The sequence below is a fragment of the Prionailurus viverrinus genome, chromosome A1 (genome assembly GCF_022837055.1).
Source record: "Prionailurus viverrinus isolate Anna chromosome A1, UM_Priviv_1.0, whole genome shotgun sequence".
Lineage (NCBI taxonomy): Eukaryota > Metazoa > Chordata > Mammalia > Carnivora > Felidae > Prionailurus > Prionailurus viverrinus.
The window spans coordinates 17,234,564-17,260,549 of NC_062561.1; the positions used below are offsets into that span (position 1 = coordinate 17,234,564).

The 25,986-nt window shown below is 43.1% G+C and overlaps 1 protein-coding gene across 2 annotated transcripts in view; it reads left to right on the plus strand.

Annotated features, from left to right (window-relative positions):
- The first annotated feature begins 8,357 nt into the window (after positions 1 to 8,357).
- Positions 8,358 to 25,986, plus strand: part of FREM2 (FRAS1 related extracellular matrix 2) — a 168,450-nt gene continuing 150,821 nt past the window's right edge. For both annotated transcript variants that reach the window (XR_007154629.1, XM_047869874.1), the window contains exons 1-2: positions 8,358 to 13,782; positions 19,293 to 19,382. Coding sequence is in view for 1 of the 2 variants with exons in the window: in XM_047869874.1 (XP_047725830.1) it covers positions 8,601 to 13,782; positions 19,293 to 19,382 (5,272 nt within the window). In the remaining variant the exon portion in view is untranslated. The remainder of the gene's footprint in view (positions 13,783 to 19,292; positions 19,383 to 25,986) is intronic.

Below are 25,986 nucleotides of genomic sequence, written 5' to 3' on the forward strand. Positions count from 1 at the left end.
TGTCTTGTTCAATGAAAAATAATTTTAAAAAATAATCAAAGGACTCAGAGAACAGAAATTAAGCAACATTTGTAAGGTCACACACACAATAAGTAGGTGTAAAGCTAGAAAGAGAAAAGAGATATTTTTGTATTGAACTTTAGAAATCACTGAATAACTGAATCAGCAGCTTACAAATCATTTCCAATATTACTCTATGTACAAGTTGGTAAGCCACATAAATGATATTCCCAGATTTTTCAGCTCAATAAATAACATTACTCTGAATATGCTTTGTATTGAAAATTGTTATTCATATATACATAATTTATTGGATAAAGATATATGATCATTAACATTGGTTATGAAGCACTACCTGCCCACATTTCATTTTGTGTGTGTCCTTAATTACAAGTTACTCACTGTCTTAAAATGCAAAGGCTTATAAATGTGGTAGATGTAGCCCACCTGATATAATAGTAAGAAAATGTCTACATTTCTGGCAACAATGTTTGCCATCTAGCACATTGATGAAGCATCATGTATATGCTATTTTTATTATAATAATTGCTATTAGGGTGCAAGCCAACTTATTAAGAGAGAGGAAGAATTACAGTTTATAGCACGACCAATACTTATCTTAAGCACTCATGCCTAAGTATGTTGAATTATTGCATGAATTCAGTTCAAGAGTGGGACTTCAGCTCACCTTTCAAAAGAATTTGGTGTCGTTTTTAAGACAAATCTGAATAAACTAATTCTTAAATTTCTTTTGCTATAAATTCAACAAATACGGTAACTAAAAAAAAATGCCTTCCAAGAACCCACCAATATAGCACAATGATGATTTCCTGTTTTGCATATTTAGTTTTTGTCCATGTATTACTTTTGTACATTGGGATCATAGTAAACATATTTAATATTATGCATTTTCCATGTTGTTACCTCACATAGTTAACATTTTTAAATTATGCTTACCAATATAAGGAATCAATATACTAGATTTGCCTCAATCTTTCCATTTTCTTTTAGACATTTAGTTTTGCTTGGTGACTTTTCAAAATCAATAATATTACCATAAACATATTTATTTATATAGAGTTTATTTCAACTTTGGATTAGTTCCTAGGATAAATTTTTGAAATTGCAATGACTACTTCAAAGGAATAAAAATATCATCCATTCACTGGGAACTAATATACTAATAATAAACTAATTCCTTTCCAATAAATGTGATAACAGTGTATATACCCTTCATAATTTAGCATTCCTATTCTTTCCTTTGCCTTTTTAATCTTTGTCACTGTTGTTTTGTTTGTTTGTTTGAGAGTTCGAAAGGTATAAATGGGGCTGGGGATCTTTCCAGTTAGTTTCCTTCTACCGTTTCAAAATCTATTTAGGAAGATTATGTAGCTTATTTTACTTAAAAATATCCCTAAACCACAAATAATTGAGGCACAGTGTTGACAGACAGACTTGTCTAGTACAGAAGAACCCAATCACTGGATCTACACTACCTGAGTTCAAATCCCAGCCCAGTTACTTATGAGTTGTGCAATCCCAAGAAAGCTATTTTGGTCTTGGTGCCACCTTTTAAAAGACTGAAAAACAGCCAACAAAATGGCAAGGGCTCTGGGAACATGTCACAAAGAACAGTTGAGTGAAGCAGCACTATTTAGTCTGGAGAAAGGATAACATGGTGGGGATATGATTGTTGACCTCAAATACCTGAAGAGCTGTCATGTGGAAGAAGGAGTAGATAGAATCCACTTCATTCAAGAGAAGAGAACAGATGGAAATCACAAGAAGGCAGTTTCAATGCTACAGAAGGATGGGCTTTCTAATAATTACAGCTTTTCAGGGATAAACCTGACTTCCCCCCAGAACAGCGAGTTTTCTGTCATTGGAGGATTTCCATGGCAACCAAATGACCATCTAATCTAGATGGTGAAAGTTAAACGCTAGACAGGAAGGTAGGGGATGGGAAACCGGAATTTGGGGAGCCTGCCAAAAGATGATAGGACTCGCCCTCGAGGGAGCGACTCGGGAGAACTGCTTGAGATCCTCAGCATGGCACTGGCCAGAGCAAGGCTTGAGTCTTTCCAGTAGAGGCTAGAAGCTTGCTGAAAATTGGCATCTGGAGATTGATTCATAAATAAAAATTGCAAGAGATGATTTTTGGAAATTTTTAAGCAGCTTATCCATGAAGTCATTCTCAAAACTTGATTCATCCTAACGAATAATTCCCAAAAACCAATCTGTGATTGTGTCTGTAAGTTACGACTTTGTAAATCTGTTTTAAAGCCGTTACCAAAGTAAAGAAGATTTTTCCCCTCTATAACTGTGTGCACTGTGCACCTCACATTAGACTTATATAGATCTTTTTTTTTAATTTAAATTTATCCCTTAGATTACTCTGTCCTACAGAACTTAATTCATGTGAGATGTACACAGGAGAAGGTACTCCGTTTCAGAGGGCCTTTTGTTAAATCTCCCATTGTGTATGCCAAGGACACGGGGACTATTTCCATGGAGGCCTATTATTAAGAGTCAAAAAAATACGATTGCTGTAAGAAACATACAGAAGTCCTCCCATAAAGTTATTTTTTAATTTAAATCCCAATAAGAGAGAACTTTCTCCCCCTTCTTTGTTCTTTGTTTAGTTCTTATTGGTTCAGCTGAGTAGTGGTCTCTTGTTTAAACAATGTTTAAATTCCATTTCATTCTGAGTTATGTTTGAAAACGTACAAGTGGAAAATCCACGGATATTAATCCCCCAGGATCATTGGCGTAAAAGATGTTAACAAGGGACAAGCCAACTCTTTGAGAAAACTGTTTCAAAGGTGCCAAGTCAGGGTTTTGTGCTGACCCTCGGGCCACACTGAGTTCCTACTGCTGGCCCAGCCCACGCCTCTGTGGCCACAGTAAGCTGACCTCCCTCTTCTTCTCCTCCATGTATGACTTTCTTTAACAAGAAAGATTTTGACAACTGTGTGGCTTGAGTAGGTTCCCAAGTGCGTACATCCAGGAATCCCCATTACCAAAGGCTGTCAGAAGATAAGGCTATCATGAACCACGTCCCCCACTCTGTAGTGCTCAATAACGCTTTCTCTGAGTAAGAAAAAAGTAGGAAGTTTTGCTAAATATCCTTAAAAGTAGAAAATGGCAGGGCATCTGGATGGCTCAGTAGGTTAAGCATCTGATTCTTGATTTCGACTCAGGTTATGATCTCATGGTTCGTAAGTTCGAGCCCCATGTCGGGCGCTGTGCTGACCGTGTCACAGAGCCTGCTTGGTATTCTATCTCTCCCTCTCTGTCTCTGACCCTCCCCTGCTCACATGCGCTCTCTCTCTCTTTCAAAATAAATTAAACATTAAAAAAATTTTTTAAGTAAAAATGGTATATTTCAGAATGTAAAAGAAAAAGCAGACTAGAAGAGACTACTTATTCTTTTAATTTATTTCATCTGATTTATTTAATTCTGGTTTTGTCAATAACTGTACAAACCAGAAAAAAAAAATCGCTGAACCCTGCTATGTCTCTGTGTTCTCAAACATAAAATGGTAATATTGCTATTTAACCTGTTGTGATGAGCAGTCTGTATTTGCCTCCTTCAAATGTGGTCTTCTTTCTTCTAGGTGAGAAATACCCACAGTATGAATGTTGGTAGTAAGGGGGACCACTCAAACCCAGGAGGCCAAAAAGGCCCCACATACACTCCCCCATGCCTCTGGCAGCCAGGGGGTGGGCCTATGACTTAAGCTTGGATAATCCAATCCTGCCTGGACCTTTGATTTTACAGTGACAGAGAGAGAAAAATCATAGGTCATTGGCTGCAGTGACATCTAAGTCCAAGAACAGCGGAGGACGTCAGGGCTGTTGACTCAAACATAGTGTTGGCCACAGTGTGAGTGTCACCTGCAGGCTCCAGTGTTCAGCAGTGGCTTAGTGCTGTCCCCAGCAGACCATTACCAAGCAGAAGCTTTGGGTTTTGGTTCATGTTCACTTCTCTGAGCCTTATGTTGCTGCCTTTCCAGAAATTATGGGAGCAATTCATTACCTTTTCATTTCATTTTTGCTTAATTCAGCCAGTCAGTTTCTGTTGCTTGCTCCCAAGAAAACTGAATAATATACCTGGCTACCTTGTAAAGCTGTTGCAAAATCTGGCTGAGTTTTTTCAAGTGACTTGGCTTGGGAAATGATAAATTGTGACCTAATTTCATATAACGAGTATTTATTAAAATCTTTTTGGAGGTAAAGGATGAGCAAATGCAGGCTGTGAGCTCAAGATGCTTTCCAAATAGTGAAGGGCACAACAAAAACACAGATGACTATAACACAACATACAGTAAGAGTGATCTCATAATAGAAATACAAGCAAAGGCATATGGCGCAGAGGGAAGGAGGTGGTATAGAGAGTCAAAAGAGGCATGGCTTGTACTAAATTGCATAGATGAACGAAGTTTCCGTGGGGGAGTAAATACTTGACATCATCCTTAAAGGCTGAATTGGAGCTTAAGGTAGGATATGGACACTGACTTGGCAGTCAGTTGGTAATCTCTCTTCCTTTCCAGCTCCACTCCTGGGTCTTCACCTCCTGGATTCTGTTTCCTCCCCTCATGAAATGAGGAAGTCACAGCAAGTGGTCTGCAAGGTTATTACAGATCTTCAATTCCCGGCTGATTCCCACAGTCAGTTACAGAGAGTATTGCAGGGAGAAGGAGTGTGGTCAACTAAAAAGTGACACAAGGAAGCAAAATGGCAGGTCATCCATGAATATGGTCTTATGGCACCAAACGCCAAAACTAAAGGGGAGCCAAAAGGGAATTTGTCCAAAAAAAAAAAATGAGCCCTTTGGTTTACAGTTATGGAGACCGCAGTTGCAAAAGAAGAGAATTGTTGCAAGTCACATGGTGGATGTCAGAGCCAAGCCTGGAACCCAGGTCTCCATCAATCAGCCCAGAGCTGTTTACCCCTTCAGCCGAGCTCTGCAAGCAGTCAAGTTTGGTGTTTGCAGGCAAGCAATGGCTTTGAAGCTATCAAAGAATAAAATTCTATTGAGAACTATTAAACATGCTTAGCATAAAGCCCCAAACATTCATCTGTAAGTACTCTACAGGTGTCCTTGAAGCAATCTTCTTCTTTTGGAGTCTTAAAGGCCAGTAGAGGAACATTAAAAAAAAAAAAAAGTGAAATAAACTCTGGAATGGCAATGTAACATTCAAAATTTGACCAGATGTAAATTTAACCAGAGCCCCAGACTCGCCTTCAGTTTACACGTGAATATCTTTTTTTGCATCTTGAATTCATCACACAACCTTCTTCATTTTAGGAAATAAGTTCTCTGGTGCTTAACCCTAGGTCAGAGATCATTTGAGTTTTAACAATGAATAATTTTAGCTTTAAGTTGATTCGAGGAGGCATTTTAGTGTATTTTTCATATGCTAAGCAAATTTAAGAATTTATTTTGAAGGATATTTTGCCCAGAGAATGCACAGTGAGAGTTACAAGGTTTACGAAAGCGAGAACTGAATAATTAAACTCAGATTTAAAGAATTACAAGTTTGCCAACTTATTTTACCCCTTATGATATTAAGACTGTTGTCATAGAATAATATTTCCTTGCTAATTTAAGTGTAGCAATCTTTTAAAACTGAGATATTTATCCTAAAGAGGGACTATCATCAACAATACTTGCTTTCAGATGAGAATTTAATATTTCATTATTTTTCAATAATCATCACTGAAAAATATACTTAAGCAACTAACAGTACCTTCTATGTGATTTAAAAAAATCAACAACAAATGAGGCATTTACCCCTCCTCCAAAACAAGTCATTCCTAAGAATCATTCCATCACTTCAATCAAGGCAGGCTAAATTAAAAAGTCAAAAAAAGATTATAGCTTATTGATTTCCTTAGGCTACTTAAAAATAAATGTGGACCTCTATTCTTTTTACCATGAAACAACATATTGAACTCTGCCCTTCAGGCATACTACCATACTTCAAATGCTGATCTTATCATTGCTTGCAAGTCAAACAGAGTTGGACTTTAAAAGGAAGAAAGGAAAACCCTGGAGCCACTGGGAAGCATCAAGGGTCAGGGTGTTGATCTGATTCTGGTGAGAACACACCCAGAGCCACAATGCCTGAATAATCTCTTCCTCCAGTTGAAATTTTTCAAAGTATGGAACCAAACTTTGGAATATAATCTATAAAGAACCATATTCTGACACTGATGTTCTATTTCATTTGGCATCTTTCCCTGTGTTTTATTTGTGAACAGGACATGATAAAACGTCCCTCTGTCACTGCAGTTTGAACTCTTTTGCAATGACGAATAATTTTATAAGAAGTTATGAAATAATAATGCCAAAGCGAATTGGAAACTGATGGATTTGGATGGGGGTTTTCTCATAGGTTTAAAATTTCAGCCCTATCCCTTCTATGTTTGTGGATGCTCATTTTATACTAAATTGTGAAAAATATTCATCAGTTCTAAGTGGGAGCTAAAAGCTGCCCCAAAGTCCAAAGCATTAAGAAAAAGGAATAAGTTCAATTAATGTTTAATTAACTAAATGTTGTTTGTTTGCTTATATGAGTGGCTCCTTTAAATTAATCTCTCTCTCTCTCTCTCTCTCCCTCTCTCTCTCTCTCTCTCTCTCCCTCCCTCTCTCTCTCTCTCTCTCCCTTGCTTCTTTTTGAAAAATTTCAGAACTTTCCATCTCTGACTCCCAGGGACAGACACTGCCCAGTGGCCTTTCTGGAACAGAATCTGACACTTCCCAGCTATACTTTGTAGAGAGGCTCAGTGCTGTGGCCTGGAAAATAGCTATGAGTGTGCCAAGCAGAGATCAAAATTCGGGACTGGAGAAACTCAGGCTAAAGACCCAGAAGAGTTAATAAGACAAATACTTCCTACTGAAATGTACCCACATATGCATTTTATATCTTCAATCTAGGCTGAAGTTTAAAATGTCATGACAGTTTCTTGCACTCTTTTCTTCCCCAAATCTAAACTACCTTTAAACTAGAAAGGGCAGGATGACCATAGTCCCAACTCTATATTCCAACTAATAATCCGACTTGTGTTACTGAGCAGGAAAGAATATTATCTAAAATAAAACATATTGATCAGGATAAGTAAGCAAGACTGCTCAAGAAACTAATCGGGAAATGGTTGGTTTATTAACTACAAGAGTTTTTTCCATCTTCTTCTCCCCCCCCCCCCCCAAGACGCTGGAGAGGAGGGGTGCTGTTAGAAACTCTTTAGAAGGGGAATCCACAAGCTCCTGAAACCGGACAAACACAAGGGGGCAGGAAGAGCTCAAGATCTGACTTAACAACCAGCCGACTGAAATGGGAGCTAACCTATTTTCGTTACGCCCTCCGGATATTTATCATTTCTCTTGGCATGCAAAGAAATGTGACGCTGACAAGTAGATTTAGTTTGCACTTGGTCTAATTACTGCGAAGAGAACAGGAACGTTTCTAACGACAACTACCTGAACAGCGGCGGCTTTGGGAGAGCCTGGGGGCTACATTCCCTAGAAGCTATTTTTTGGTGCTAGTCTCGCGATTCCGATCGGACTGCATTTCTCACGCATTCCAAACGTCCCCCCTCCCCACCCCTTATTCCCCTTTCACTCAGAACTTTGGTTGCAAAGGAGGGACTTGTTTAAAACTCCCCAATCCAAGGACTGTGCCCCCTTGTAATTTACGAGGAGACAGCAGCAGGCGGGGGTGGGGCGTGTGTGTGTGTGTGTGTGTGTGTGTGTGTGTGTGTGTGTGTGTGTGTTGGGGGCGGGGGCGGTGAGCAACCTGCTCTAGCCTTGGCTTTTAATTCCAGCTATCCTTCTCTTGCAAAAATGCCCCAGAGTTTCCATCCAACTGTTCTTGGGTTTCGATTCAAACACACGCAACATTGCGAATAACTTTCCTCTCGGGTTTGCAAACGTCTGTGAGCAATAACCGCACACTCCTCCGCGCGAGGCTGCATCGAATTGGAGGGGGTGCGGGCGACAGCGGGTAATCCTGGGTCCCAGGCAGCTGAAGGACTGATTCGAGCCCAGACGCGTGCCTCGGCTCCTCTGCCGGAACCCCTAGCCCGAGAGGAGCGCGAGCAAAGCTGCGCAGCGTCAGGCCGCTAGCCCCTCGCTTCCAAGACAACTTTGTAGCACCCTGCACCTCCTCCCCACCGCGCTGTTTCCCCGCCTCCGCCCCTAGGAGCTGATTGGCAGATACCACTACCCAACCCTCAACTCGGGGCCTCCTCCCGGGACCGACGATTGGCCTCCTGGGAGGACTGGAGTCAGGGGGTGCTGGGGGAGGGATTTCCCTCAAAGCTCTGGGTCCCGGGACCTGGGAAGCAGGAGTTGGGGGGCGGGGGGACTCGGTTCTCCCAGCGAGTGAGCCGCGGGCGGCGGAGCCGGACGTTCGGGAAGGTTCAGCCGCCTCTGCTGCGCCAGCTCGGCCCGCGCCGCGCAACTTTCCATCCCGGCCCAGACGCGGCTACCAAGTGCGGAGTTCCTGGCACTTTGCGGAGAGGTCTCTTGCTCCCTGCCCGGGGACTGACTGTGCTCTCTCAGGCTGACCTGTCCGAGCCCTAATATCTGCACCATGCACGCGGCCAGGACCCCCGGGATCGCCTCCCACGCCGGCGGGGTGGCCAGCCCCACCAGTTTTCAGCAGATCCCAACGCTGCCGCCCCGCCTGGTGTTGCTGCTGCTGCTGCTTCTCCTGTCACTGGTAAGCTGCGTCCTGGCACAGCCCGCTGCCCCTGGCCCGGCGTTGCTGTCCCCGGATCTCGCGGGGGCTGCAGGGGTCCCCGCCGAGGAGGCCATCGTGCTGGCAAACCGTGGGCTCCGGGTGCCCTTCGGCCGTGAGGTCTGGCTGGATCCGCTGCAGGACCTGGTGCTGCAGGTGCAGCCGGGGGACCGCTGCGCGGTGACCGTGCTAGACAACGACGCGCTGGCCCAGCGGCCCGGACGCTTGAGTCCCAAGCGCTTCCCGTGCGACTTCGGCCCGGGAGAGGTGCGCTACTCGCACCTGGGCGCGCGCAGCCCGTCGCGGGATCGCATTCGGCTGCAGTTGCGCTACGACGCGCCGGGAGGGGCCGCAGTGCTACCCTTGGTGCTGGAGGTGGAGGTGGTCTTCACCCAGCTGGAGGTGGTGACTCGGAACCTGCCCCTAGTCGTGGAGGAGCTGCTGGGGACCAGCAACGCCCTGGACGCGCGGAGCCTGGAGTTCGCCTACCAGCCGGAGACCGAGGAGTGTCGCGTGGGCATCCTGTCCGGCTTGAGCGCGCTGCCTCGCTATGGGGAGCTCCTCCACTACCCACAGGTCCCGGGTCCAGCCAGCGAGGGGGGCGCCCCGGAGCCTCTCCTGATGGACTGCAAAGCTTTCCAGGAGCTGGGGGTGCGCTACCGTCACACAGCCCCCAGTCGGTCACCGAACAGGGACTGGGTGCCCATGGTGGTGGAGCTGCGCTCTCGGGGTTCGCCTGTGGGCAGACCCCCTTTGAAACGTGAGCACTTCCAGGTGCTGGTGAGAATCCGAGGAGGGGCGGAGAACACCGCACCCAGGCCCAGTTTCGTGGCCATGATGATGATGGAGGTGGACCAGTTTGTACTGACGGCTCTGACCCCAGACATGCTGGCAGCCGAGGATGCCGAGTCGCCCCCTGACCTGTTGATCTTCAACCTCACCTCTCCCTTCCAGCCTGGCCAGGGCTACCTAGTGAGTACTGATGACCGCAGCCTGCCCCTCTCCTCCTTTACTCAGAGGGATCTGCGGCTCCTGAAGATTGCCTACCAGCCCCCCTCTGAGGACTCTGACCAGGAGCGTCTCTTTGAACTGGAGTTGGAAGCAGTGGACCCGGAAGGAGCAGCCTCAGACCCTTTTGCCTTCATGGTAGTGGTGAAGCCCATGAACACACTGGCTCCCGTGGTCACCCGGAACACCGGTCTCATTCTCTATGAGGGCCAGTCTCGGCCCCTGACGGGCCCTGCAGGCAGTGGACCGCAGAACTTGGTCGTCAGCGATGAGGATGACCTAGAGGCAGTGCAGCTAGAGGTGGTGGCTGGGCTCCGCCACGGTCACCTTGTCCTTCTGGGCGCCACCGATGGCAACTCTGCCCCTAAGACCTTCACGGTGGCCGAGCTGGCCGCCGGCCAGGTGGTCTACCATCACGATGACAGAGACGGCTCACTGAGTGACAACCTTGTACTTCGAATGGTGGACGGAGGACGCAGGCACCAGGTGCAGTTCTTGTTCCCCATCACCTTGGTGCCTGTGGATGACCAGCCGCCAGTCCTCAATGCTAACACGGGGCTGACGCTGGCGGAGGGTGAAACGGCGCCCATCCTTCCCCTGGCCCTGAGTGCAACGGACATCGACTCAGATGACCCTCTGCTGCTTTTTGTGCTGGAGTCGCCTTCCTCGACCATAGGGCATCTGCTTCTCCGCCAAACCCATCCTCCCCGCGAGGAAGAGGAGCTGAGCAGGGGCCCTTGGAGGAAACAGGGAGCGTTCTATGAGCAAACGGTGACGGAGTGGAGGCAGCGGGACATAACAGAGGGGAGGCTGTTCTACAGGCACTCCGGGCCCCATAGTCCCGGGCCAGTGATGGACCAGTTCACATTCCGGGTCCAGGATAACCATGACCCCCCTAATCAGTCTGGACCACACAGGTTTGCGATTCGCATCCATCCTGTGGATCGCCTCCCTCCGGAGCTGGGCAGCGGCTGTCCCCTTCGGATGGTGGTGCAAGAATCCCAGCTCACGCCGCTGAGGAAAAAGTGGCTGCGCTACACTGACCTGGACACAGATGACCGAGAGCTGCGCTACACCGTGACCCAGCCCCCCACGGACACAGATGAAAACCACTCACCAGCCCCCCTCGGCACCTTGGTCCTGACCGACAACCCCTCAGTCGTGGTGGCCCATTTTACCCAAGCCCAGATCAACCACCATAAAATTGCCTACAGACCTCCGGATCAAGAACTGGGAGTGGCTGCCCGAGTGGCCCAGTTTCAATTCCAGGTGGAGGACCAAGCCGGGAATGTGGCTCCAGGCACCTTCACCCTTTACTTGCAGCCCGTGGACAACCAGCCACCTGAGATCCTCAACACGGGTTTCACCGTTCAGGTGAAGGGCCACCACATCCTGAGTGAGACTGAGTTACGTGTGAGTGATGTAGACACCGATGTAGCCCACATCTCTTTCACTCTCACACGGGCACCCGAACATGGCCACCTGAGAGTGTCTGGACAGATACTGCATGTGGGGGAGGTCTTCCACTTGGAAGATATAAAACAGGGTCGGATTTCCTATGTCCATAATGGGGACGGGTCCCTGACTGACAGCTGCTCCTTGGAGGTCAGCGACAGACACCACGTGGTGCCCATCACTCTCAGAGTGAATGTCCGGCCCGCGGGTGATGAGGTGCCCATGCTGAGCCTTCCTGCTGGTACTCTGGGGTCATATCTAGACGTTTTAGAAAATGGAGCTGCTGAACTCACTGCCAGTGTTATCAAGGGGACTGATGGGGACACTGATGATTTGATGTTGACTTTCCTCTTGGAAGACCCACCCTTGTATGGAGAAATCCTGGTCAACGGAGTTCCGGCGGAGCAGTTTACCCAAAGGGACATCTTAGAGGGCTCTGTCGTCTATGCCCACACAAGCGGTGAGATAGGCCTGTTGCCCAAAGGGGATTCTTTTAACCTGAGTCTGTCAGATATGTCTCAAGAATGGGTAATAGGTGGCAGTGCTATCCAAGGGGTTACTGTGTGGGTGACCATCCTCCCTGTCGATAGCCAAGCTCCAGAAATTTCTGTAGGTGAACGGTTTATAGTCATGGAAGGTGACAAAAGTGTTATAACCTCAACACATATAAGTGCTGAAGATATTGATTCCCTCAATGATGACATCTTGTGTACTATAGTTATTCAGCCTACCTCCGGTTATGTTGAAAACATTTCTCCAGCACCAGGCTCTGAGAAATCAAGAGCAGGAATTGCCATAAGTGCCTTTACCCTGAAAGACCTCAGGCAGAGTCATATTAACTATGTCCAGAGTGTCCACAAAGGGGTAGAACCTGTGGAAGACCGGTTTATATTTCGTTGCTCTGATGGCATTAACTTTTCAGAGAGACATTTTTTTCCCATTATAATCATTCCCACCAATGACGAACAGCCAGAAATATTTATGAGAGAATTTATGGTGATGGAAGGCATGAGTCTGGTGATCGATACACCCATCCTCAATGCTGCTGATGCTGACATTCCCCCGGATGATCTAACTTTCACCATTACCCAATTTCCCACTCGTGGTCACATCATGAATCAGCTGATAAATGGCACAGTGTTGGTTGAAAGCTTCACCTTGGACCAGATCATAGAGAGTTCAAGCATTATTTACGAGCATGATGATTCTGAGACCCAGGAGGACAGTTTTGTGATTAAACTAACAGACGGTAAGCACTCGGTGGAAAGGATGGTCCTCATTATGGTTATCCCAGTTGATGATGAGACCCCCAGAATGACCATCAATAATGGTCTAGAAATAGAAATTGGGGAAACCAAAATTATCAACAACAAAATATTGATGGCAACTGATTTAGATTCAGAAGACAAATCTTTGGTTTATATTATTCGTTATGGGCCGGGACATGGCTTATTACAGAGACAAAAACCTGCAGGTGCCTTTGAAAATATCACAGTGGGGATGAATTTTACCCAGGATGAAGTGGACAGAAACTTAATTCAGTACGTCCATTTTGGACAAGAGGGCATTCGGGACCTAATTAAATTTGATGTGACCGATGGAATAAATGCGCTTATAGATCGCTACTTTTATGTTTCTGTTGGGAGCGTAGACATTGTCTTCCCGGATGTGATAAGCAAGGGAGTATCCTTGAAAGAAGGTGGTAAAGTCACCCTCACAACAGACTTATTAAGTACTAGTGACTTGAACAGTCCTGATGAAAACTTAGTTTTTACCATCACCAGGGCTCCCATGAGAGGTCACTTAGAGTGCACAGATCAACCTGGAGCATCCATCACATCGTTCTCTCAGCTCCAACTGGCTGGCAACAAAATCTACTACATCCACACAGCTGACGATGAGGTCAAGATGGACAGTTTTGAGTTTCAGGTCACTGATGGACATAACCCTGTCTTCCGGACATTCCGTATCTCCATTAGCGATGTGGACAACAAAAAGCCAGTGGTCACCGTCCATAACCTGGTTGTCAGTGAGGGTGAAAACAAGCTGATCACTCCCTTTGAACTCACTGTCGAAGACCAAGATACTCCAGACAAACTCCTGAAGTTCACTGTCACGCAGGTGCCTGTTCATGGTCAACTCCTATTCAACAATACCAGACCTGCCATGGTTTTTACCAAGCAAGACCTGAACGAAAACTTAATCAGCTACAGACATGATGGCACTGAGTCAAATGAAGACAGCTTCTCCTTCACAGTGACTGATGGTTCCCATACAGAGTTCTATGTTTTCCCCGATACAATATTTGAAACAAGGAGACCCCAAGTGATGAAAATCCAAGTCTTACCTGTTGACGATAGCGTCCCCCAAATTGCAGTGAACAAAGGGGCCTCTACACTTCGCACTCTGGCTACTGGCCACTTGGGATTCATGATCACAAGCAAAATATTGAAAGTGGAGGACAGAGACAGCTTACGTTTTTCTCTCAGGTTTATTGTGACGGAGGCCCCTCAACATGGGTATCTCCTCAACCTGGACAGAGGCAACCACAGTGTCTCTCAGTTTACACAAGGTACGGTACACTTTTCTTTCCTTATACCCAGCGGAAAGTGCGGGTCTTATTTTCTGAGGATATGGCAGTCACCAAAAACGTTACAAGTAGGGGATCGAATTTGAGTCCAAGGGAAGAAAAGGGAAGGGAAATAAAGAGACGGGGAGAGTACAGGGACTCACTTTCCTGAGGAAAGAATATCCCTTCTTGCCATATGTCCCCCTGCAGCGACTGGCATTAGTGAATATCAATGTATTTCGACATTGCATTGAGTGAATATCAATGTATTTTGACAGCAGCAAGGTATGCTGCCAAACCAGGGGCCAGACCTCGGTGAGTTTAAGCTGAAGAAGGCTCTTCCGTTCTGTTTTGTTTGCCACACCTGCCCTCTGAGCAGACTGTGGTTTATACTGTGGTACAAACAGGTAGTTCGTGCAGCATTTTGGCACCTTCGAGAGAGATGTGCTTTCTCAAGTCTTTGTATTCGGACCGTTTTCACCTACCATTCACACAGAGCCTTCAAATTTATATTACTTTGATTAATTTTCTTGAGAGCATTGTTCTAATCCTGTCATAGTTCTTGGGAACTTTGGAACTGGAATAAAGAGATGTATTTATATTTACTTTGTAGGTTTCTAATTCTTCTATTATATGCCTTAGGCAAACACCAGAGACCTAAGAGGTAAGCGAGCACCTGTCTAGAGTTCTAACAGTTCTATGTACAAAGTGTGTCACGTGATACAAGCCCAAAAAGAAAGCACGCTTCATGATGTGTAAGACAACATGTCCATCACTGGAATATACGTTCACTTTGTTAGGAACCTGAAGATATGTTAACAAGATTAATAGGAGAATAGAAGGAGGAAGTTATTTCCTTATTTCAGATCTTCTCTGCGTCCCCTTTCAACCACAGTAACGAACACCCGTTGCCTCAAGCATCTACATTCTTGAGGCTAAAGCGCTTTTCTAAACTAAATCCTCTTTGTGTATGGACACAATGTACGACAGGAAGGGCAGGTGCCCCGTGCAGTTACTCAGTGACTGACGGGAGAAGCCCGTTCAGTCTGCTGGCTTGGGACTTAGGGCTCTGTTCTCTAGAACGTGCGACCTTCACTACAAAGGGCTTTGGGTTGCTTTCATGGAAATCTCACCGTGTCAGGATGGAAACGAGATCTACCCTCTGTGGGCTCTGTGAGCGGAGATGAGGTTTATCCTCAGGGCATCCCAGGGGGGGTGTTCTTTTCCCGCAATAGTGTTGTGCTCTGAGACAACAGATGCTTTAATAAACGGATGTCGCGAAGTGTAGTTAGTGTTAAAGTGAACTGCTCCTCTGTTTTAGATTCTGGCAAATGGCCCTGCACTCCAACCTCCTGATTCTTGGCTGCAAGCCTGAATATATTCTAGGGCCTGCAGGGACAGGAAAACCTCAGAGTGCCCAGTGTCATGCCAGACCGGCAGGAAACTTTTGTGTGAAGGCTTTCTGAGGACAGAGATGCCATGCAATCTTAGACTGGTTTCTTTTCATGGAAAGTGGAAAGTGAAGAGGGTAAAAGGAATATATTACAGGATAGAAAATGTTACTTCCAATCACTCCTCTGACCTGAAAAACTAATCTGATTTTAAAGATTTTTTAAAAAGGAATTTTCGTGTGACGACAGGCAGACGATGTGGTTTAAATTCTATGGACCAAGTCCAACAGCTCAAAAAATATTGGAATATTATTTCGTAAATATCGAACCCTAAATTATGTGATTTCTTTATAGGCTCTTGCCCTATCTCTCACTGACGTGGACTCACCCTGATTATTCCTTAGAGATGAACTCACCATGATTACTCTTTATGGTCATTTGTAAATATAATCAGTTTATTATAAAAAGTGAAGATACTCTTTTAAGATTACCTTTTCTAAGAGAAACGATCGCATTCCAATAAGAACCCAAATACTGACTAGGGAAACTGTTGGTAGTTAATCACAGAGCACTCATTTGAACAACTTGAGACTGCGGTTTGGTTCATGGCAGTTATTTCTAGAGACTAGATGGGTGAATAAAAATGGAAAGGCTCCCATCATAGAGTTACGGTGGCTGCTCTCGTAGTAGACAAATAAAAGCAGTATCTGGAGTGAGGACAACACAAACTTTGTATTTGTTTTTGTTTTCCGTAGTCATGAAAGGATAAGCTAAACTATATATATTTTTTTTTTGAAAATTTTTTTTTTTTCAACGTTTATTTATTTTTGGGACAGAGAGAGACAGAGCATGAACGGGGGAGGGGCAGAGAGAGAGGGAGACACAGAATCGGAAACAGGCTCCAGGCTCCGAGCCATCAGCCCAGAGCCCGACGCGGGGCTCGAACTCACGGACCGCGAGATCGTGACCTGGCTGAAGTCGGACGCTTAACCAACTGCGCCACCCAGGCGCCCCTAAACTATATATTTTTTAATGCTTATTTATTTTGAGAGAGAAGGAGAGAAAAAGCACAAGGAGGGGAGGGGCAGAGAGAGAGAGAGAGAGAGAGAGAGAGAGAGTGTCAGTGCAGAGCCCGACGTGGGGCTCGAACCCACGAACCACGAGATCATGACCTGAGCTGAAATCAAGAGTGGGATGCTTAACTATATTTTGATGGATTTTCAATGCACTGGGCTGAGTCAAGTGAGCAAAGGTGGGTAAAGAAGGTTATTCCCAAACCGATTCACGTAATGGTCCTTAGGAGATGAAAATCCATTTGTTTCTAAAGTTTATTCACTTTTATTCTTAGGAAGAGTTAACAAGGCAGAATTAGACCAATTAGAGAAATTAATTATTTCAATTTGCCAGGGTGTCCCTGCTCGCTCTATCCCAGGTTTAAATCACTTGTGTCAAGGACCTGGACTTTTTTGTCTATGAGTAGTACCCAGTGATCTCTTGTGGGAGATAAGTTGTAGATCACTTTCAGAAATTTCCCCCAAAGAGTTCGAGCCAGGGTATGGTTGCCAGGCAAGTCAATGAACTTAGAATCAAAACAAAAACACAAAATGTGGAATGCTTGTGTAGATAAACTGAAATACATCTGATGCATGAGTAGTGGTTAGAAGAACATCCAGTTCATTGTTAGATGTTTACTGAAAGAAGGTAACATTTTGGCAACTAGGTTTTGATCTAGCTAATACCACTGTGCCTTAAGAAGCGACTGTTTATATATTTATGATGTTTGTGATAGTTTTAGAGGTTCCTATAGAATAACAGCACTATGATCAAAGTCTTTACTTATTTGAGATTTTTTTAAAGTCCCTTTTTTGAGCTATGAATTATTAACTGAGTTATAACAAAAATGAAAAGAATTTTGGTTTGTTCCAACTAATCAATATTGCATGCCCTAACTTGGAGGGAAAATTTGACACCTTTGTGTCATGTAATTGCATTCATGTTCTCTTTACTTAAGGAAAAAAAAGGTTTTAAAAAATCAGTTTTGAAGTGGTGATTTATTTAAGTGTAACTGTTTCGTAAATACTGTATTTTTGCAAGAAAACATCAATACAAAGCGTGGATATACTAATGAGTTTTTCCTTTTCTCATAGTAGAGCCTTTAGATTTTCTTATAAAATTAAAGAAGGAATGGGGAAGTTTGGAAAAAGGTCTTCCCCACATGACCAGAGGACTTTGTTCTAATGCTAAGGATGTGTGGTCAGAGTAGAGTTCACCTTATTTCTTCCTGATGAGTTAAAGGTTGAAAGGGTTCAGAGTTGTGGGAGTAGACAAGGAAAGAGCCTGTGGGGGCTTCACTCCTTACCTTTGTAGAAACATCATACATGAGTAGGTAGAGGTCCAAGCGTGGTCCACCAGACCTCTGGGCTCTTTCGTTTGGTTATTTATGTTTATTTACTGATTATTTTGAGAGACAAAGAGAGATCATGAGCAGGGGAGGGGCAGAGAGAGGGAGGGAGAGAGAGAAAATCCCAAGCAGGCTCAGCACTGTCAGCACAGAGCCTGACGTGGGGCTCGAGCCCACAAACCATGAGATCATGACCTGAGTTGAAACCAAGAGTGGGATGCTTGACTTACTGAGGCACCCAGGTGCCCTTGGGCTCTCAGATTTTAAATTAAGAAACATTTGAGCCATTGCTGAATATTAGACTCCGAGCAAAGGACTGTGGGAAGTTAAGATGAAAACAACAACAACAACAACAACAACAATCCCACAAGTTTTCAGTCTTCTAGGAGAGATAGCCACACAGGAAGATACAAATGACACTAGGCAGAAATTGGGAAAGTTACAGCAGAGTTCAAAATGAAACGCTAAGGGAGAATAAAACAACTTGAATTTGCTTCACCTTCTAGTACCTCTTTTATAAGAAGTTACCATTAACTATTAAATCAGATTTTCCCCTCAGATGCCTGATTGTAAGTGAGTCACCTTTCAAATCTGTATGAGCCAAGGGGGAGTGTCCTTTTCACGTCTGTCAAGTGGAGTCCTAAAAATTCATGGAGTAATTTGTTGATCCCAACACCTGGCATCACTCGAGTTTATTCTTTCATAAAGTAATTTTCTCATATACAATGCTTGTGGACTTCATAGCACGAACTCAGTAGACCTCTCCGAAGATGGAAAACCTGCAGAGCGCACACGAGACAAATACATATTACATACCATTCATTGTTGAAGCCACTTTTAGCTGCGATCTTGATTTTATGTAGCTTTGGCAATAACTACTTACTGCCCGGCCCAGATCAAATAACAATAGTGTTGCAAGCATCACAGAACAGGATGATATTTGGTTCATTATGTTGTCTGTGTGGCATCATGAAGGAGAGTAACTCGTAAAATGGGGAAATCAATTTTTGAAATTGTACCTTAGTCAATACGGAAAACAGAGTATGCCAGTGAATTTGAAAGCTGGGACAGGAAGCAACCTACAGAGCATTCCTGAGGCAGAATAACTTTTCACTCTGAATAAAAGTTTCAGCTCTCATTAGATGCTTTCTGTTCTCATTTCTCTCTGGGGTCATGACACTTATTTCAATCTTGGGAGATTTAAAACGGCCTTGATTCTTTCCCTTTCAAGCTCTGGGGAACTTAAAAACAGCGTGTTGTATACCGCCAGAGGTAAGAAAAGTTAGCCAGAGGGGGGCAGGGAAGTTCTTTCCTCTTAGGGCCAGCGCTACAGGGAGGGAAAGGGTGTGATTTCAGGAGTGCCAGGAAATCTGCCGTGCCTCAAAATATCTTCCTTTCCACCTGTCATGAAGTCTGACATTCCGTATTTAGAGAGTCACTTCTTTGGTGCATGAACATGCAAATACCATTGGGTGGGGCAACACCTTGCTATTATTATAACCTAACTCTTGAACTCTATCTGGGTAAGGGATCAGATTTCCATGGGACAGCTGAAATCAAGGGGCTTAGAGATAGGAGAAATAAGATAGCACTGCCTCCCTTAGGAGAAGGAAATCTAAATATGGTTACAGAAAAGTAATAGCCAGTAGGATTTGCCATGAGTAATGAGTCACCAATCTTGCCCTAGTAATGAATCATCTTGTTCTTTGGTTATTTTCTAGCTGACATCGAAGACATGAAAATATGCTACGTTTTAAAAGATGGGGCCAATGCCACAAGTGATATGTTCCATTTTACAGTTGAAGATGGTGGTAAGTGTTCACTCTCCTGTTAGTATAAACAAGGAGAGTGACTTTTATTGGTTGTTCTTTGATGACTTCATTACAAGGAATCTGCCTCGAGTATCATTTTATGCTCACCTGAATTTATACCGGGTGCATTTGTTATTTGCCGATAGAAAATCTTACATTCTCAATCTGCCACAGTCCTACTCTGCAATGAGTAGAGATGAATGTTCCAGTTATATTATTCTTGCCTTGGGATTAGCAAAACACTAAAAAAGAAAGATCTATGTACATAGGATCCCCATGTCCAGTTGTTCAGAATATGCCGTGCATGAAGCTGCCGACTTGAGGTGACAAGAGGATGCTGGAATCCAGCCCAGCAACACTTCCAAGCCATGTGCCTACCCGGGGGGGTGTCTGCCCAAAGCGGGTGCCCTTTGCTAGTTTGCACATGGGTGCTGTGTGAACTTGTGATGATGGATAATTGCATTCACCAGGAACACAGTGCTACGTAAAGGTGTGTTTTACCTTACCAATCTCAGAATGTCTAGTGATGTCCTCAGTTCGGGGGATTTTGTGACTGAGCTAGCTAAAACTTTTTTCTCGGTGAAATCTGAAGAATACTCCAGAGGATAGGCTATGACTTGTGGTCCGAGTCTCCTCCACAAGGTCACCGTCACTACTCCCCCCAAAGCCCCCGCCGCTGCTCACTCTCTTTTCTGTTCTCTTCCTGATCCCACAGGCTGGGAGAAAAACTGGCCACTTCTAGATTAATCATAAAGATGTTCTGTTCTCTCATGCTCTCAGGAGAAGCGAAAGAACCTCAGGAAGTACATGTGTTGTGTGAACAAGACACAGGAAGTGGGGGTGGGAGTATGTGTGTAAGAGAAGAAGGAGGGAAAAAGAAAGGATTTGGATCCAGTCATCTATTTTCTAATGATGCTTTAAAAAAGAAACCTTTTTTTAAAAATGTTTATTCATTTTTGAGAGACAGAGCATGACTGGGGGAGGGGCAGAGAGAGAGGGAGACACAGAATCCGAAGCAGGCTCCAGGCTCTGAGCTGTCAGCACAGAGCCCGACGCCTGGCTTGAGCTCAAGAACTTCGAGATCTTGACCTGAGCCGAAGTCGGACGCTTAGCCAACTGAGCCACCAAGGCACCCCTAATGATATTTTTTTTTAAAGTACATAATTATGTCATCTATCTCAAAAAGATGATATGTTTACCCTCCATATTTTTTGAAGCGTTAAATGGCCATTTGTTTAAAATATCATTGGGCGTAACGTGATCACAGCCTTGAAAAATGACATCTGTCGGATACATGCCAGAGAGGCAAAAAAGTGTGTTAATTTGGGTTCGACTATGTGATTTTCCCTACAGTCCAGATGTTTAATAAATTTGATGCCTTTGTTTTTATAGTAACCAAATCATAGTTTAATATTCTTTGTATTGACAAAAGAAATCTTAGTATGAAACCAATTCTAAGAAGGACGCCAATTTATAAAAAATAATGTGTTAATTGAATCTTGATGCTCAAATGGGAAATCCTACTGTCAGTATAACTTTAGAGTGGAACTCAGAAGTAAATCTGTGTAGTAGATCAAAATTTAAAGACTAAGTTATTGGTTCAAGGCCCCGTGTTTGTCACTTGGAATGACTGAATATACCTCAATAGCAAAAGTATGATTTTCTTTAAAATTGCCAAAAAAGGCTTGAAAGCAAATGGTTACAATTCTCAGATATTATAGTTTTTACTTTTTTTTATTTTATTTTATTTTTTTTTTAATTTTTTTTTTCAACGTTTATTTATTTTTGGGACAGAGAGAGACAGAGCATGAACGGGGGAGGGGCAGAGAGAGAGGGAGACACAGAATCGGAAACAGGCTCCAGGCTCTGAGCCATCAGCCCAGAGCCCGACTCGGGGCTCGAACTCACGGACCGCGAGATCGTGACCTGGCTGAAGTCGGACGTTTAACCGACTGCGCCACCCAGTCGCCCCAATATAGTTTTTACTTTAAAATAAAAATCATTTATTTGTTTTTGAGAAAGAGCACGTGCATGCTGGGGAGGGGCAGAGAGAGGAGGAGGGGCAGAGAGAGGGCGACGGAGAATCCCAAGCAGGATCCGCACAGCTAGCACAAAGCCCAATGCCGGGCCGAACTCATGAACTGTGAGATCGTGACCTGAGCCAAAATCAAGAGTTGGACGCTTAACTGACTGAGCCACCCACGTGCCCCTAGCTTTTGCTTTTTTAATATTTTGCTTTTTTCCCTCAGTTATAGTCTCGGTCTGATACGGCTGCTCTATTATTTGGCACATTTCTCTCCCTAGTTAATGGAATGGTAACATTTACTTTAAAATTTTGATTTGTATTTAAACTTTAGAAAACATTATGCTGTATCATATTTCAAGATAGTAAGCGAGGAATGGCTAGCTGAAGAAACCGAGTTTATTTTTGGATTTGCTGAAAATGTGGCTGTGCATCTAAGGATTGTGTTTATGGAAATAGAAAATAAATCATTTCGGGGGCTTTTTTAGAGCCGGAGTTTCATGTGAGAGAGAAAAATTCCAGAGATATTGTTCTTGACCCTTCTTCTCACCGTTGACATGGCGTTACTTATGGGGCTTAGGCAGATTCTGGCAAACTATCTACGGAACAGAATTTATCTTAATTCGCCTGATATAAGAAAACTTCCCTCTAGCAGAATAAACACAGAAAACCTCAGGATTAAAGAAAAAATAAAAATTCATATATATATTTCAAAATTATTTTAATATGATACTTATTTTTGTAGGGGTTTTGCACTGTCTTGTAAAATACTCTAATATTTGAATGAGAAGTGCAATACTGTTTAACTTAAAGAGTATCTTGAATGAAATTACTCTCTGGGAAGTGTGAGGTATTTTGCCAAAGAGAAATAAAAAAAAATATTTGCAGTATTTGTGGAAAGAGAGAAAATAAAGATATCTCTCCTTTCTGTAAAAATAATATTAAACTAAGAATTTTGATTTTTTTGACTCAGTTACATGTAATATATCCATTATACAGTATATTATATGTTATACGCTATATTATTGACTGTCTTACCAAGTTAATATCTTGGTAAGACAGTCAATAATTTTAATTAAAATATACTCCAGAGGGGCGCCTGGGTGGCGCAGTCGGTTAAGCGTCCGACTTCAGCCAGGTCACGATCTCGCGGTCCGTGAGTTCGAGCCCCGCGTCGGGCTCTGGGCTGATGGCTCAGAGCCTGGAGCCTGTTTCTGATTCTGTGTCTCCCTCTCTCTCTGCCCCTCCCCCGTTCGTGCTCTGTCTCTCTCTGTCCCAAAAATAAATAAATGTTGAAAAAAAATTTTTTTAAATAAATAAAAATAAATAAATAAATAAAATATACTCCAGAAAAAATCTATGTTTATAGACTGTAATATGAACCTTTATTTTCAAAATCTTCAAGTTTAACATATACGTTTCATGTAATACAATACATGTGTATGAAGACACATATATAATATGTTTTGACACTTTTCAAAGATATGTATTCCTCGGGAATTATGGAAAGTACTTGAATCTTATGAACAAGCACTATTCTTGTTGTTTAGTTGGAGTGATCTGGGTCTCGGGAAAGATAGGTAACTTCTCCAAATGCATCCATCTGTCCAGGAAGTAACAGACCTCTCTCAAGAGTAACTTATTCTTCCCATCTAGGTGATGACATACTTTTTGGACTAGTGGGTTTGACTATCAACTTCAGCTGTAGTGATGTATTATCACCTCTTTTATACAACGATGGGAAGCATAACGATAAAGCTTCTCCACGAAATACACAAAATGCTTCCAGTATTTCACATCTGGGAGGCCAGTTAGGGCACCAGGCCATAAAATTAAGAAATGTCTACTCCAATTCTCTTTTCAGTCCACTAAATTCACCTCTTCCAAGTCCTCAAGATTGCTTTTTAGGACAGTGACTAAGGAAATTACTGGAGCAAACATAGTCCTTGAATAACCAAAAAATAAATAAAATATAACTTTTGCTTTCAGGAGTCAAGAAGAGATTTAGGAAAGCAGAAAGCTAAAAGCCCTTGTTTCAGATTTAATTATATTATCATAAGACACTGACTAGCCACAGAAATCTTGTTATGATGTAGGAATGGATTAGGACCAGCCATCACTAATGGGATGGTGCTTAGGACACAGTTACTAATTTTTAGTTTGGGGCTGTTACCAAATGACAGGGCTGAGAGGACTTTATTTGAAGAATAGATAATTTCAGGATTTTACCTCAGGGAGTTCTACTGTGTTTGGATTTAATAAATGAATGTTGGTTGTGCATGTAATACACACACACACACACACACACACACACAGATTCTTATATTTTAGGATTCTTTCAATCAGATCTTAAACCTCATATATGACTTATTATGGTTTATGCAATTTTGTCTTCATAGCATTCCTGTCAGCTTCGTAAAAACAAACAAAAACATTACTATTCTTTTTTGGCGGATGAGGAAACTGAGTCACAGAAATAGGCACTTTCCTCAAGTGTCATAACCAGGCAACTAGAGGCCAATTTGAATCCCAGGATCCTTTCTGCAAGCAGTAACTTCTATACTTACTCAGGATAAGCGAGGAGGGGTGTTAACTCAATGTTTTCCGGGTTTTCCTGACCAGGGTTTTAGGAATGCTTAGTAGATGAGAATGAAATCAGAGTAGGATGTGTCTACAGACAAAAAGTTTTGTCTCTTACGAAATGTGAATTTTTATTTTAGAATTCTTAATGGCTCTGTGTACTCAAACTTACAGTATTCTTTTTTGACATCATACTGTAATTCTTTTTAAAAATACATGTAAAAATATATAGCCTTTCTAGAGTTCAAATAAGCACAAATCAAATCAACCTTACAGTTGATTTTTTACTTATTTTATCTAATTTTACTTATTTATCTACTATTTTTTTTACTTATTTTATTAAATTGTGAAGAAATTTTAAAAATACCAAATATGTGAGTTATGATGAAACAGGTATATTTCTGTAATGTTTGTGAAGCTACAAAGTGAGAAAACGCTTTGGAAAAACCTGCGAATATGTAGTTAGAGCCATACAGGGTACAGTATTCCACTGAAGACACGGCTCGACCGAAGCAAAAACCTTACGGGCATACTAATGTCACCGTGTACTCAAATAGCAGAAATTATTCTCCATGACCAATAAACATAAAGAGCTTTTCAGTAATGGCAGTCCTTAAAATTTAATGCAGTCCTTAAAATTTTAAGTGATAGAGTCCATCATAGTGTAATTCTTAAAATGATCATTTAGTAATTAAATATGTTTTTTGGAATATTAGTAAAGAATATGAGAATAGTACATCAAAAGGCCATCCATCCAGGTACTCTGGGGCCAAGGATATCCTATGTAGTTGCAGATTGTCACTTACAGTTTATAAGGTCAAACTCGGAAGTTATGAAATGTGCTCTCCTTACGGGCTGCAGCTAAGGTGCCATGTAGCAATCACATGTGGGTTTAGCTAACCCGTCTTTCATTCCTTTCTGCTTCATCCTCTCTGTCACCCTGAGGGGAGCTCAATACAATAATACTACAGACCTGGAAAAGACATCCTCCTTTGATAATCACCTCTTTGAAGTCTAATTGGAGAGCTAGTGCTCCAGCATTTTAGCAGAAGACGAAAGCAAGTATTCTTTTATCTTGTTCCTACTGGAACATATTCTTATCTGATTTCATCCCAGCCTTCAACGGTCTGCAAGTATTCTAACATGCAAATGCATCTGTCCCTTTTTAGTCTTTTCTCCAAAGAACTTTTCTAGCTCTTTGTTGTGATGCGAAAGCTGGTCTCACTTGCTCCTCCAGGCATGTCCTGCCCTCAACCCTAATGACCTTCCCACTCTTCAATATCCGGCTAAGTGGCATTTCATCTCCAGAACTGCTCCCAAGGTCATGATGACTAAGTTAGCCGTGCCCTTCTTTGTGCTTCTACTGTTACGCTTAGGTACAACAACAATGGTGTATTCTGATGATTTGCTAATGTAAAGACCTTCATTGTAGAGACGGAACTCCTTCAGATCAAAAAAGGTGTCATTAATGTTTGTAGCACAGTGCCTCCCCAGGGTTGAAAACAAGGGTTAGTATTTAACAGATATTAAAATGAATAAATAGATAAATGGGAAAAAGAAGCTCCCTTTTTATATAAAGATCAATTACATCATATTCTAAGAAAACTCCCTCTAAACAATTACCAGTGGCCCTTGGCATTCCTTTAGAGCATCCCCCATCCTAGCATTAACTTAAATCCCTGTGGCACCAAGAAAGATTTTTAGTAAAGCTTTCACAATTTTAAACACATGAAACCAACTGCTGTGAAAATTCCTTTGGAACCTTCAGTGAAATATACTTAAGACAGAGGAGATTCCCAGATTCCCAGGAACCACCAGATTGGAGCTCATGTTCTTCTTCTTTTTTTTTAATGTTTATTTATTTTTGAGAGAGAGAGACAGAGACAGAGTGCAAGTGGGGGACAGGCAGAGAGAGAGAGAGAGGGAGACACAGAATCTGAAGCAGGCTCCAGGCCCTGAGCTGTCAGCACAGAGCCTGAGATGGGGCTCGAATCCACAAAC